The sequence below is a fragment of the Protopterus annectens genome, chromosome 1.part1 (genome assembly GCF_019279795.1).
Source record: "Protopterus annectens isolate FY-2018-M chromosome 1.part1, PAN1.0, whole genome shotgun sequence".
NCBI classification, from domain to species: domain Eukaryota; kingdom Metazoa; phylum Chordata; order Ceratodontiformes; family Protopteridae; genus Protopterus; species Protopterus annectens.
This window is the reverse complement of record NC_056726.1, coordinates 1,033,172,815-1,033,186,794: the sequence shown is the minus strand read 5'-3', so window position 1 is coordinate 1,033,186,794 and position 13,980 is coordinate 1,033,172,815. Positions and strand designations below refer to the sequence as shown.

General features: G+C 38.3%; 1 protein-coding gene across 1 annotated transcript in view; it reads right to left on the bottom strand.

Annotated features, from left to right (window-relative positions):
- Positions 1–13,980, bottom strand: part of LOC122815301 (deleted in malignant brain tumors 1 protein-like) — a 1,941,982-nt gene that overhangs the window by 1,866,949 nt on the left and 61,053 nt on the right. Inside the window, 1 exon segment of the mRNA XM_044087678.1 lies at positions 3,648–4,654. Within this exon segment, the coding sequence (XP_043943613.1) occupies positions 3,648–4,654 (1,007 nt within the window).

The window sequence follows — 13,980 nt, the reverse complement described above, 5'->3', positions numbered from 1 at the left end:
AGAAAAAGTGAAAAAGTTTGCTGTGTAACTGAGTCAGAAAGGACCTATAGGGAAATGGGTACTCAAGGGGATTCTAGGCTAATGTAGTACTTTGTTTAGTATATAAGTACTTTACCTATATAAAAATGCTTTAGGAGCAAGTGCTGAGCTTTTGAGATAGAGAATAGACTGTTTAGATTGCAAGTAGAGAAGTTCTAAGGGAAAAATTGAACAGCAGACTTTACGGAGCCAGAAATAGATTAACCTTGTTTAACCGGCGGTGCTCTATGGGCAACTCCGCGCTAAAGCGGGCTTTATAGCAGGGGGTTGAAAATAGCTAGGAATTGACCCAAAATGGCCAATAGACTACAAGTTTCTAGCTGGAACCACTGCTCTAGGGGCAAATAGGCTGCTCAGTGTTCCCCACTCCCACTGGTTAACAAAGAAGCTTCCCTTTATCCAAATAAGGATACGGAATAGCACAGGAACCAAACCAAAGCCCAGAGATAAGCAAACTCTGAAGACTGGACTATTCTAGTTCAGTAAGGCGGGAAAACAAGATTTTTTTTTTTTTTTTTTTTTTTTGCAGAAAACAGAGGAAAAACAGACAGTAAATGCTATAAATGCTTTTAAATGGCTAGCGCACTTGAGTGTGTTAGCCTACAGGTACAATTAAGCAACAAATAACTTTTTTAAAAGTGCAAAACAGTTAATCAACACAAAAACAGTTTAAATAGAATGCAGAGCTGTATAAACAGGCGAAAATGCAGTCGCTAAGCAGTAAATAATCAAAAAGCCAGAAAAAAAAACTTAAATCAGGAAAAAGTCACTGTTTTGCTCTCTGCTGCTTGTAGAACTCTGCAGGACACCACGAGGAGCTGTGCTGAGTTGAATACAAGCGAAAAAGCCCGCTAAAGCGGGCTTTATTACAGGGGGCTGAAAAGAGCTAGGAATTGACTCAAAATGGCCAATAGACTACAAGTTTCTAGCTGGAACCACTCCTCTAGGGACAAATAGGCCGCTCAGTGCTCCCCACTCCCACTGGTGAACAAAGACGCTTCATTTTATCCAAATAAGGATATGGAATAGCACAGGAACCAAGACAAAGCCCAGAGATCAGCAAACTCTGAAGACTGGACTATTTTAGTTCAGTAAGGCGGGAAAACAAGATTTTTTTTTTGTTGTTGTTTTTTTCTTTTTTTGCAGAAAACAGAGGAAAAACAGACAGTAAATGCTAAAATGCTTTTAAACGGCTAGCGCACTTGAGTGTGTTAGCCTACAGGTAAAATTAAGCAACAAATAACTTTGTTATGTAACTTAACGTATGTTATGTAAAATAACTTTGTAATGGAAGATGAGTAGTTTAGTTTTGTTTGGGTTGAGTATTAATTGGGCATCGGATAACCATGTTTCAACAGAGGAAAAGGCTTCTTGTGTGACTTTTTGCAGTTTGGGTAGGGGCTGGGCTGAGCAGATGATGGTAGAGTCATCTGCGTATTGGATGAGTGTGCCATGTTTGGTGGCAGAGGCTAGATTATTGGTGTAAACAGAGAAAAGTAGGGGTCCAAGGATGGATCCTTGGGGAACCCCTATGGAGACAGGTAGTTGGGGAGATATGTCATTCTGCCATACAATGGATTGTTGGCGGTCAGACAGGTAACTCTGAAACCAGTTGGTGACTGATTGTGAGCAGGAAGGGGTTATTGAGGACAGAGATAAGTTGTTTGTGTGGGACCATGTCAAATGCTTTAGATAGGTCTAGGAAAGTAGCAGAGGAGAGATAGCCATTGTTTTTATGCTGAGGGATAGTGTTTGTAAAGGAGAGTAAGGCAGTGGTGGTGCTATGGTTTGGTCGGAAACCATGCTGAGTACTGAAAAGGAGGTTGTTAGTAAGGAGGTAGTGTGAGACCTGAGAGTGTATGCATCTCTCTAGTATTTTGGAGAGTGGAGAGAGAATAGCTATGGGGCGGTAATTGGTTAGTTCTGCAGAGGTCCAAACGAAATACCACCGATAAATAAGGACCAAAAAACAGGAAAAAAGCCAAGGCAAGGAGACAAAATCTTAAGAAAGTTGCAGGAACAAAACTGTAGACCACAAGGAAATAGCGTATTACCAATTTAATCAACGCTTTCGTCAGGAGACTTCTTCAGAATACATTTAAAAACCAAAAACACATCACTTAAATAACACACCAATAAAACAATTATCCAATGAAAAAGGACACATTAGTTAAAAAGCCTAAATTTAAAGTGCTAGTGCATATCAAATGAACATGGTTGAAATAATACCTTTGTCTATACTTAATTTGCTATTCCGTAAGAAACATTTGATGTTTACTGTCTCGTTTAACCCGGGGAATTGGTCAGATTTTAACCTGATCTGCCATAAAACTTCCCTCTGTTCAACGAAGTTCCTAAAATCCCCCCCTCTCAGATCTGATTTACAAACCTCAGCAACGGAAAACAAAAATTTGTTGAAATTTATACACACAGCTGAATATCTGAATAAGGCATTTGAAGGATCGTGTGTTTTGATACTGTAAACGTGCTCACGAATACGTGTTTTAAGACACCTTGTCGTCATTCCAACGTAAAACGCTGGACATGAACAACATAACGCAATATAAATGACTCCCTTAGAACAACAGTTGACGTATTCGGGAACTTGAAAAGTCCTATCAAGGGATTCAATGACAATTAATGGTCCTACAGACAAAAACCTACACATGTTACAGTTGTAACAGGGAAAAACACCCTTGTTACTGAAGCGAGTGTTGATAATAGGGGGATAGGTACCTTCTAAAGCCCTTTTGATGTTATAGGTATTCCTAAAAACAAAATTCGGTTTCTCTCCGAGAACTTTAAAAATATCAGCATTCCCCTGAATGATCTTCCAATTGTTAATAATCAAATTTTTTATAACCTGTCCATCAATACTCATCCCCAAGGAACATATGGGTCCGTCAAACCCTTTGTTTGTACAGGTTTTGGCAATTGTAACAACAGAATTATTTTGCCCATAATGCTCCAATAGTGCCGGATAGTGGGTATCCCTTCGACCAAGTACATACGTGATGATATCATCTAACATGTAACAAGGATACCCCCTATTGATAAAAAGTTTTTTAATAAGGGCTATTTCATCCATCAAATCCTTTTTGGATGAAGTCAACCGACAAGCCCTGATAAATTGACCCTTAGGGATGTTTTTAATAGTGTGTTTTTGATGGGCACTATCAAAATGAAGATAACTATTGGTGAATGTTTCTTTACGATATATCTTGCTGTTAAATCTATGTTCCTCATTATCCCACCTAAGGGCTACATCTAAAAAATGAACACATAGTCCTGAACTACCAAGGGTAAATTTCAAAAATTCGACCTGTTGATTGATCGTAATAAGAAAATCATCAATAACTGTTTGATCACCTTCAATAACAAAAACAAATGAAAATATAATAATAAGTGGAAGCTAGTTTTTAAGGAGTCAAGGAAGGAATCCTCCCACCAGGACAAAACCAAATTGGCATAAGAGGGGGCCGCAGATGAACCCATCGCAACTCCCCTCTTTTGTCTATAATAGGTGTTCCCAAACAAGAAGAAATTGTGATGCAACAAAATATCAAGAAACCTACATATAGTAGAAACTTGGCCACTAGTAAATTTACCCTGTTTACTTAGTAAGATGCGTACAGCATCAATACCTTCGTCGTGAGGAATACAGGTAAATAAGGAAACCACGTCAATGGTAAACAATAGATGTTTTTTTGGATCAAAAACATTTTTATTAGCAAATTCATTAAATCTATTTAGAAAATGCCATGAATCTTTGATGTAGGAAACTTGTTCTGACACTAATGGTCCCAAAGTGGCATCTAAAATTAATGAAATCCCCTCGGTGACAGAATGGGGAGAGGACACAATGGGCCTAAAGGGAGGTTTGGTAATACTTTTGTGTGTTTTTGGGATTCCAAAAAGTACCCCCACCCTTGGTTTTTGAATTACACAAAATTCATATACATCCAAATCAATTTCATTGTTCATAAGAGCATCGTATAAAATAGAATGTATGAATCTCTCCTTTTTCTGAATCTCTGAAAGGGTAACAATTTCGTATTCTTCTTGGTTGTTCAATAAAGCAGACATTTCATTAAAATAATGTTCCTGTGTCATTATCACAATATTCCCTCCCTTGTCACTTTTCATGAAACGTAAACAGTTGTTTTTGTTACGTAATTCTTTGAAGGCTTTCCTCTCATTATAATTCAAATTATAATTAAACCTAGGACGATTTACAAACACCCTGTCCAGCTCATTCAAACAGGTTTGCTCAAAAACTTTGATAGTATGAGTCAAAGGGGGGTTGTAAACAGATGTTTTTTTTAAAAAGTTTCTAACTTCTGGAACATCATTTAAAATATAAGTGAGGTTTAATTTCCTCACAAACTTTTTTATGTCCAGAACTGTCTTACCATAATCGGCCCTTACTGTCGGAACAAAATTCAAACCACGTCTAAGCACGTCATATTCAAAATTACTAAAAACAAAGTCAGTTAAATTAATAATATCAAAATTTCCTTGATCAAGTCTCAAATCTCCTCCTCGGAGGAGTTGGAGCCCAGAAAAGTCCGGCTCCTTGTCAACATTGTCTTCCTTGCTTGTGGAATCTTTTTCCCTAAAAAAACGGAGGTGTCAGAATTGGAAAAGTCAGTAACAGTCTTATTTGTCAAGCCTTTGTCGGGATTCACATTCTTGTCAGTCATAGTGACTGTATCAGTCTCTACATCCAGTGTGTTACCGGTGGTATGAACAACAGTCCCGCTACTCGGTTTACCCCGATCATAGTCATTAAAATGTTCCTTGGGGATGAGTATTGATGGACAGGTTATAAAAAATTTGATTATTAACAATTGGAAGATCATTCAGGGGAATGCTGATATTTTTAAAGTTCTCGGAGAGAAACCGAATTTTGTTTTTAGGAATACCTATAACATCAAAAGGGCTTTAGAAGGTACCTATCCCCCTATTATCAACACTCGCTTCAGTAACAAGGGTGTTTTTCCCTGTTACAACTGTAACATGTGTAGGTTTTTGTCTGTAGGACCATTAATTGTCATTGAATCCCTTGATAGGACTTTTCAAGTTCCCGGTACCGAATAACAACTGTTGTTCTAAGGGAGTCATTTATATTGCGTTATGTTGTTCATGTCCAGCGTTTTACGTTGGAATGACGACAAGGTGTCTTAAAACACGGTATCAAAACACACGATCCTTCAAATGCCTTATTCAGACATTCAGCTGTGTGTATAAATTTCAACAAATTTTTGTTTTCCGTTGCTGAGGTTTGTAAATCAGATCTGAGAGGGGGGGATTTTAGGAACGAACAGAGGAAGTTTTATGGCAGATCAGGTTAAAATCTGACCATTCCGGTTAAACGAGACAATAAACATCAAATGTTTCTTACGGAATAGCAAATTAAGTATAGACAAAGGTATTATTTCAACCATGTTCATTTGATATGCACTAGCACTTTAAATTTAGGCTTTTTAACTAATGTGTCCTTTTTCATTGGATAATTGTTTTATTGGTGTGTTATTTAAGTGATGTGTTTTTGGTTTTTAAATGTATTCTGAAGAAGTCTCCTGACGAAAGCGTTGATTAAATTGGTAATACGCTATTTCCTTGTGGTCTACAGTTTTGTTCCTGCAACTTTCTTAAGATTTTGTCTCCTTGCCTTGGCTTTTTTCCTGTTTTTTAGTTCTGCAGAGGGTCCGCCTTTGTGGAGGGGAATTATATGTGAGACTTTCCACAATGTGGGAACGTAACTTTCTGACAGAGATCGGTTAATCAAGATGGATACTGGGTAGGCCAGAGCATCAGCTGCGATTTGTAGGTATTCACTTGGGAGGTTGTCTGCTGCTAATTTGGTGGGTTTAAGTTTAGTTAAGAGTTTTTTTATGTTGGAGGTAGGTACAGGAGAAAAAGAGAAGGCAGTGGGGAGATTACTAGTTGAAGGTGTGGGTTGGAGGGGAGGGGGTTGTGTTGTTTAGCTAGTGATAGTATGGTTTGGGTGAAGTGTGTGTTGAATGAGGTAGCAATATTTTCTGAGGAGTGAGGGATGTTAGGAGGAGGGGTACTAACTTTACCTGGGTGGAGGATGGAGTTTATGGAGGACCAGAATTGTTTGGGGCTGTGTTGTGAGGAGTCTAGGGCAGACTGGTAGTATTGGAATTTGTCCGGTTTTATTAGCTTTTTGACTCTATTGCGTAGTTCTAGGAATTTCTGTCTAGCTGCAGGGGTTTTGGTTTTGCACCAGTGCTCCCAGGCTTTATCCCTGTTTTTCATTTCTGACTTAGTGGTTTTCTGTAGCCATGGGGAGGGTTGTGCTTTGGTTCTGGAAAATCTTATGAGGGCATGGTAATTAAGGATGTTCAGGAAAGTAGTATTAAAAGATTCAACTGCGTCATCTAGACTGAGGTACTTTAGAGCATGCCAGTTACATTCTTTGAGGGATGAGATGAATGTGAATGGGTTAAAGTTTATTTTTTTACGTATTTGACGATAGATGACAGGTTTAGCTTGGTACAGGTATTTTTTGAGTAGGAATGCTGGGGAGTGATCACTGAGGCTATCTGATAAGCAGCCTGTTATATATGACTGGGTGTTCTTACTGACTTGTATCCAATCCAGGGTAGAGTGCTTGCTGGAGTTTTTATTTATCCTTGTTGGTGACTGGACTAGTTGGGTGAAGACATGAAGGTGTACATGATGGGTTGGATTGTTGCCAGAACAGGATTGCCAGTCAGTATTGAAATCACCTAAGATGATAGTTTCTTGGGGGAGATGGTGGGTAGACCAGCTGAGGAGGTTTTCTAGTGGAGGGATGTTTTGGCCAGGTGGGAAGTAGCATCCAATTATGTTGATGGTTTTGTTTCGGTTAATTTTGAAGTTGGTATATATTATTTCTTCATTGCATATTAGTTCTAGTGATCATTACAAAGTAATTACAGAATCACATTTTAGTAATTTTGGAGACATCTTTTATTTCGTATTTTCAAGTAACTACAGAAATAAGAAACCTGTGCGTGTTCAGGTTTCTTCAGTAAAAGTTGTTAGATCAGGTATCATTTAAATGCACAAAAATACAGTATTCTTTTTGCATAAGTTTAGAAATGCAGCCATATTAAAGCATACGTCACAATCTGCATACAGTTTCATGGAATCCACTTTCAATCATTGAAAATAACCTTCAGTCAGGAATACTGATAAGAACAGAACATTTAACTACAAACACATTTTGTTTGTATATTACAAGACTTGGGAACCAAGGCTAAAGAGGAATGTAGAAACTTACAGGATTTTGGTATTATTAGGAGAGTTCAGACCAAGTTAAGTTAGTTCATTTGGACTGATATGCAGAAAGCCTTTGCAGTACAGACACTCTAATATGAGTGAAGTCAGGTCAAATCTCTAGCATTTCAGAATATTAGTGATATTATTCAGGAGGAAAGAAATAGCAGCACCGTTAGCAAACATTCCAGAATGTTAATGATATTATTCAAGGGGGAAAAAAGTACATAAGTTTTTCACCACAGTTATTGGGAACAGTATTCAGATATTGTTGACATCTACTTTCACTATACATAATAAAGGATTCTTAAGTGAACTACAGTGTGTGAAGACTTTATTCTAAAAGTTTCAAGATGACTTGACCCATAAAGAAAAGACTGGCATCTGATCAGCACAAGTTTGGGTAATTAACAGATAAAGACATTCATTCCAGTCTCATTACTGACCTATATAATCAGAAAAAGAAATGACATCTCTCAACAATCTTCTTTTAAAACCATTAGAAGTTGTAAGAACTTTATTCAGACTAAATTTCAGAATGAACTTAACACATGTGACTGGTCCATCCTATGGCTAATTCCACTAGATGAAGAGGTCTCATACTTTAACTCTACATTTCTTGCTATCCTGGATAACCATGCTCCCCCATGCACTATCAGAACCAATAACAAAGTAGCACCATGGCTGTCCAATGATGCAAGACACATAATTATTAGCAGAAACAAAGCATGGACCTCCTGGAGAACCACTTGTGTCTTTTGGCTTTTCCCAGTTAGGGGTCGCCACAGCGGAACTCTGGTCCGCTAATGATTGGCAGTAGATTTTCAAGTGCTAGTTTGCTGGGCCTAATGCACAGCCTTCAATGAAGGAACACCCATTCACGCATGTCGATACACAGAAGACGCTCTAACTGAGAATTGAACGGGCAACGTCTAACTGTGAGGCGACAACGCTCCTGCAGCACCACCACCGCTGGAGAACCACTAAATCCCCAAAATACCACCTTATATATAAACAGCTGAGAAATGATACAAAAAAGTCTATTATGCTAGACAAAAAGAATTACTACTGTAATCTGCAACAAAAGCATCAAAATCAACCACAAAAATTCTGGTCAGGCATAAACAAACTTCTCCACCCAGGCCAATCAACTACCCCTACCCCCTTAACTACCCTTCAACAACCTCATAAAATTGTTGCTAACACCTTTAACACTTACTTTACAGAAACTGTGCAATCTCTAGCCAGTACACAATCTCCCTATACCCAAGTACCACCAACCTCACACCTGATAATAAGATCCCCTTTAAGTTTGATCCAGTACCAACATCTTTTATTAAGTCCCTACTTGAAAAACTGAAACCCACCAACCTTTCAGCAGACCTACTACCTGCAGAATATCTCCAAAAAGCCGCGAATGAAATAGCATACCCCATATCAATTTTAATCAATAGAACTATCCACGAAGCCTATATCCCCCACATCTGGAAAATCTCCCACATTGTTCCTCTTCATAAAGGGGGAAATTCCACTGAACTTTTAAATTATAGGCCTATAGCCATTCTGTCTCCCTTGGCTTAAATAATAGAAAAAATTATCCACAAGCAATGTCTTGCCTATCTGAATCAAAACAGTCTCCTATTCCCCTCCAAGCATGGATTCAGACCTTGCCATAGTACAACCTCAGCCCTTCTCTCCTTCTCCCATACAATAAATCAAAACCGTAATGACAACAAGCTCTCCTCAGCCCTCTTCCTTGACCTATCCAGCACATTTGATTTTGTAAATCACCAGCTACTCTTAAACTCATTAAAATCACTCTCCATAGATAACCTAGCAATTACCTGGTTTCATTCTTACCTAAGTGACAGACAACAGGCTGTACTATGGAAGAATAACCTAGCATCCCTTTTACCAGTCACCCTTGGAGTCCCACAGGGATCTATATTAGGTCCCTTCCTATTCTCCATATTCATTAATGACCTGTACAAAGTCATCCCTGATGCAACTTGTATTCAGTATGCAGATGACTCAACCCTAATCTGCTCTGCTACCTCCCCCACAGATTTACAATCCTTCTCCCAAATCACTTTTAACAAAGTAGAGAACTGGCTCACAGGTTGCAACTACTATTAAACCCAAATAAAACCAAACTATTACTCTTCTCCCCCACTCGCAAGGTCCCCTCACCACCTCTCACCATAATATCTAACAATGGTACTATAATTTCCCCAGAACCTAGTACTAAACTACTGGGAATGATCATCGACAACAACCTCAAGTTTGATGCTCACATAGACAAAACTATAAAAACAGTTAATAAAAAATTAGGCTCTTTATACAGGATTAAACCATTCCTAGCCCAATCTGCTAGAACTGTTATTGCCCGTACACATCTGCTATTGACCCCTCTTTATGCCTCACCCGTCTTCGTAAACCTAAGCAAATCAAAGCTCAATAAATTTACTAGGTGCTACAATAACATTGCCAGATTTGCCACAGGATCAGTTTATAGAACCCATCACTGCCTTAATCTTCAGTCGTAAGACTGGCTTGAACTACCCTATCAACTGCAATATAACCAACTAATAGTTGTTCACAAAATTCTCAACTAACCAGACAGTATACCCACACTGAAAAATATTATTACCCCCTACAGTAACCTAAAATCCATTCACTCTTCCAAAAAAATTGCTAATGCAAACTGTTAAAACCAACAATTCAGCTGGTGAATCACTATTCTCCAACTCTGCCAGTAAAAACTGGAACCTACTTCCTGCTGAACTCACCACTGACACCTCCTTATCCCAATTCAAAAAATCCCTTAGGAAATACCTAAAAATTCAGTGGCTTTGTCCCTGTACAAACCCTGACTAACCCCCACTCAAACATAATTCATAAATGAGAACCTCATTACAAGAGTAAAACTCTGACTCTCTAACTGTTTAAAATTCTGTGTATCACCCACCTACTGGAAAGATTTAAAGTTAACACTACACCATGTATGATAACCACCTTAATATATGTGTTTTACTTTTTCAGATGAAATCTTTAACTATTTCTTTCTCAGCTACTTGCTTCCAACCTTTGCTGTGTATATGTGAGAAAAACATGTACCTGTGTGTACATATTGTTAAACAAATCTGTTTTGTGATAACTCACTGTAATAATTTCACTGTATTTACACTTGTTTTTGTACATTTCGAGCTCTTCTCCCCAGGTCTCTGCTGAAAATGGACCTGTATCCCGTCAGACTTTCCCAGTTAACAAATGTAAAATAAAATAAAAAATAAAAATTACAGTTTCTTCCAGTCTTTTCCAGTTCAGTCCAGTATTTTACAGTCATATAATTTCTTACTTATATACATATATATAAATATTTGTTGATTGAAAACACAATAAACACTTGCGTCTCAAAATACAAACTCTACCTTGATTTGAATTCCAATATTGATATGTATTTCAACCATTTTCTTATATTAACATTAGCTATCTACTAATATAACTACTAAACTCACTTGACTAAACCGGATAACTCACCACTTGAAATTGCAGTACAGTTTAACTCTTATTGTATAGATAATACAGCAGCTCAAACTAAGGATTCCTCATCATCTAATCTCAACCCTACACAACAGCCACATAGCACCACATCCACTTTCCCCCTCAAACCTGTGCCAACATCTTATATAAAAATACTATTAAACTTAATCTGTGTTCTTCTTCAGATGATGACCTTCCTAGTGAGTACCTAAAAATAGCAGCCAACAGCATTGCCTATCCTGTCTCACTCCTTATAAGTAGGTCAGTCCAGGAAACAGACATTCCCTCTCTCTAGAAAATGTCAGACATTATCCCTCTGAATAAAGTAAGAAGTTCAACACACATTAATAACTTTAGACCTATAGCAATCTTGTCTTGCTCCACCAAAATACTTGAAAAATGTATTCAAAAACAATTGCTAGACTATCTCCTGCAGGAAAAACTCCCATATCTTACACAACATGGCTTCTGTCCTTCCCATAGTACTAGCACTGCCCTTGTAACCTATGTAGATACTATCAATAAAGCTAAAGATGATGGCAAATTAGTCTCTTCCTTATTTCTAGATTTGTCTAAAGCCTTTGACACAGTTTGTCTCAGCAAATTTCTACTTCAAATGTCCTCATCAGGTCTATCTTAGCCCAGTCTTCTGTGGTTCAAAAGCTACCTGCACAATTATTATCAGTCAGTAAAATGGCACTCCACACTCCTTACCTCCCAGTCATCACTGGTGTACCACAAGGCTCTATCCTTGGTCCCATCCTCTCTGATATTTTCACCAACACCCTCTATACTTCCACAAAATAGGCAACCCTAATACAATATGCAGATTATTCCATTCTCATTTGCACATCTAACAACATGGTACATCTCCAAAAAGTACTCAGGAAGCTTTTACAGCTGGTGAAACATAGCTTCGTAACTCACAACTCATGATCAACCCAAAACTGACCAAACTAAAACTGAATAAGAAAAACTCATCAAAAACTAGGGATGGTTTACAGATCCAAAAACATTATCACCAGTGCAACTAAAACTACACTTGCCACTACTTATCTTCTCCCCACTCTTCTCAATGTCGCTCCCTTCTGTAATAATCTCCATGCTTCATAAAACTGATAACTTGAATAATGCTATAACAAAGTTGCTAAATTTACAGCACATACCCCTTACAGAACCTACGACAGTATAGCACTGAAAAGCCTAAACTGGTTACAACTGCTACATCAACTAAAATATACACAACTTCTTACCTCGTATAAGATTATTCCTTATCCGTCTGCCTATCCAGTACTAAAAAAAACATTTTATGCAACTATGTTCCCAGTCTGTCGTTGTGATCCAATGAACATAAACTCCTGCCTAGCTACAAAGCTCACAAATCTGATGTGCTCTATGTACTCGTATAAGGTTGCTAAGGCCTGGAACTCCTTACCTCTAGCCATCAAATCTATACCCTCCCTCCCTTCTTTAAAAAACACTCTAAAAGACTTTCTAGCTAAAAATCTGGCTCTGTTCTTGCTCAAAACCCGGATAAACTATATTCTTATATGTGAACAAATACATTTTCATTCCTTATACAGCCTCACTCCCCTTCTTCACTTAATTCCTTACTGTTATCTATTTCTACTCCCTGAATTTCTCGCTAAAAATACCATAAACCTGTTTTCCCTCACTTTATAGTGAAATTCCTATTTGTATTAGACTAACTTACCTTTAATTTCTCTACACGCTGTCTAAAATTTCTTTAAATATTAACTAAATGTTTGTCATGTAGCTTGCATCAGTTCTTAACCAATGTTTTTATATTATGTCTAATTTGTTATAATTATTTAAACTGCATTTTTTTTTTTATTTTTGAAGATTGTAAAATTATTGCTCGTAAAACATTTTGTAATAATCTGGAGCTTTTCTCCTCAGGCCCCCGTTGAAAATGGACTTCTAATCAAATGTCAATAAATAAATAAATAAACAATAATCTAGAGTAGTTTTAATTGTTGTTACATGAGCACATAAAGGCAGTTTGCACTATTCGTGCTTATAGGTTCTTAGGTTCATAGGTAGGTACTAGGCTATCAGCCCAAGGGCCTACGCAAGCCTAGCCAGCAAGGTTCCATAGCTTATGCCACCCAAGAAAGTTATTTTCCTGTGCTACTGTCCAGCAGAGACACAGAAATGATCCCTGAGGTGTATTTCTTATTTCCCATCCACTCAAGATTTTTCTTGAAGAGTGCTAATAAAGAACTTTGCTTGACATAGATGGGTAGCTTGTTCCAGAGTATAGGAAGTCTCTGGGACAGGAATCTATCCGTCCAGCATGTCCTGTTTATTGTGGTGACAAGGTTTAGGTCCCTAGAGTGTGTAGCTCGGAGGGATTGGGATTTGTTTAGGTGTAGCATGTCCAACAGCTCTGGGTTTGACATAGCTTTATATGTTAGGCAGAGATCACCTCGGAGTAGGCGATATGCTATGGAGTAAAGCTGGAGTTTTTTGAGGTGGTCAGTATAGGGCATTTGTTTGGGGCCAGTAATCCTCTTTGTGAGGTACTTCTGTGGCCTTTCCAGCTGCTGTAGATGTCTTGTGAGGTACAATGCAAAACTGGCGTTGTACTCTATAATGGGTTAATGAGTGATGAGTAGAGGGTAATGATGACCTCTTTTTTTCTGGATGAGAAACCTTTTATGATGAGGTGTGCCACATAGAAGGACTTCCTGACTGCTGTGGTGATGTGACTATCAAAGGAGAGGCTACTGTCCACCTGGGTCCCAAGGTCTCTTATCACGCATTTGGTGTTAAGTAGATTGCTACCTATGTGGTAGTTCATGGGTACAGAGTTTTTACCAAAGGGGATAACACTGCACTTTTTGACATTGAGCTTGAGGCCATGGCTCTGCCACCAGGCATCTGTCTCAATGAGGCCCTTCTGTAGGATGTCCACATCATTTGGGGACTTGACTATGGCTCCTACTTTGCAGTCATCTGTGAACTTCATTAGCCAGAGGCCTTCTGTGTTAGCCTGTACTTCAAAGAAGTAGATACCAAACAGGAGAAGTCCCAGGATGGAACCCTGTGTAGTACTCCACTTGTCACTGCTTTGAGGTCAGATTT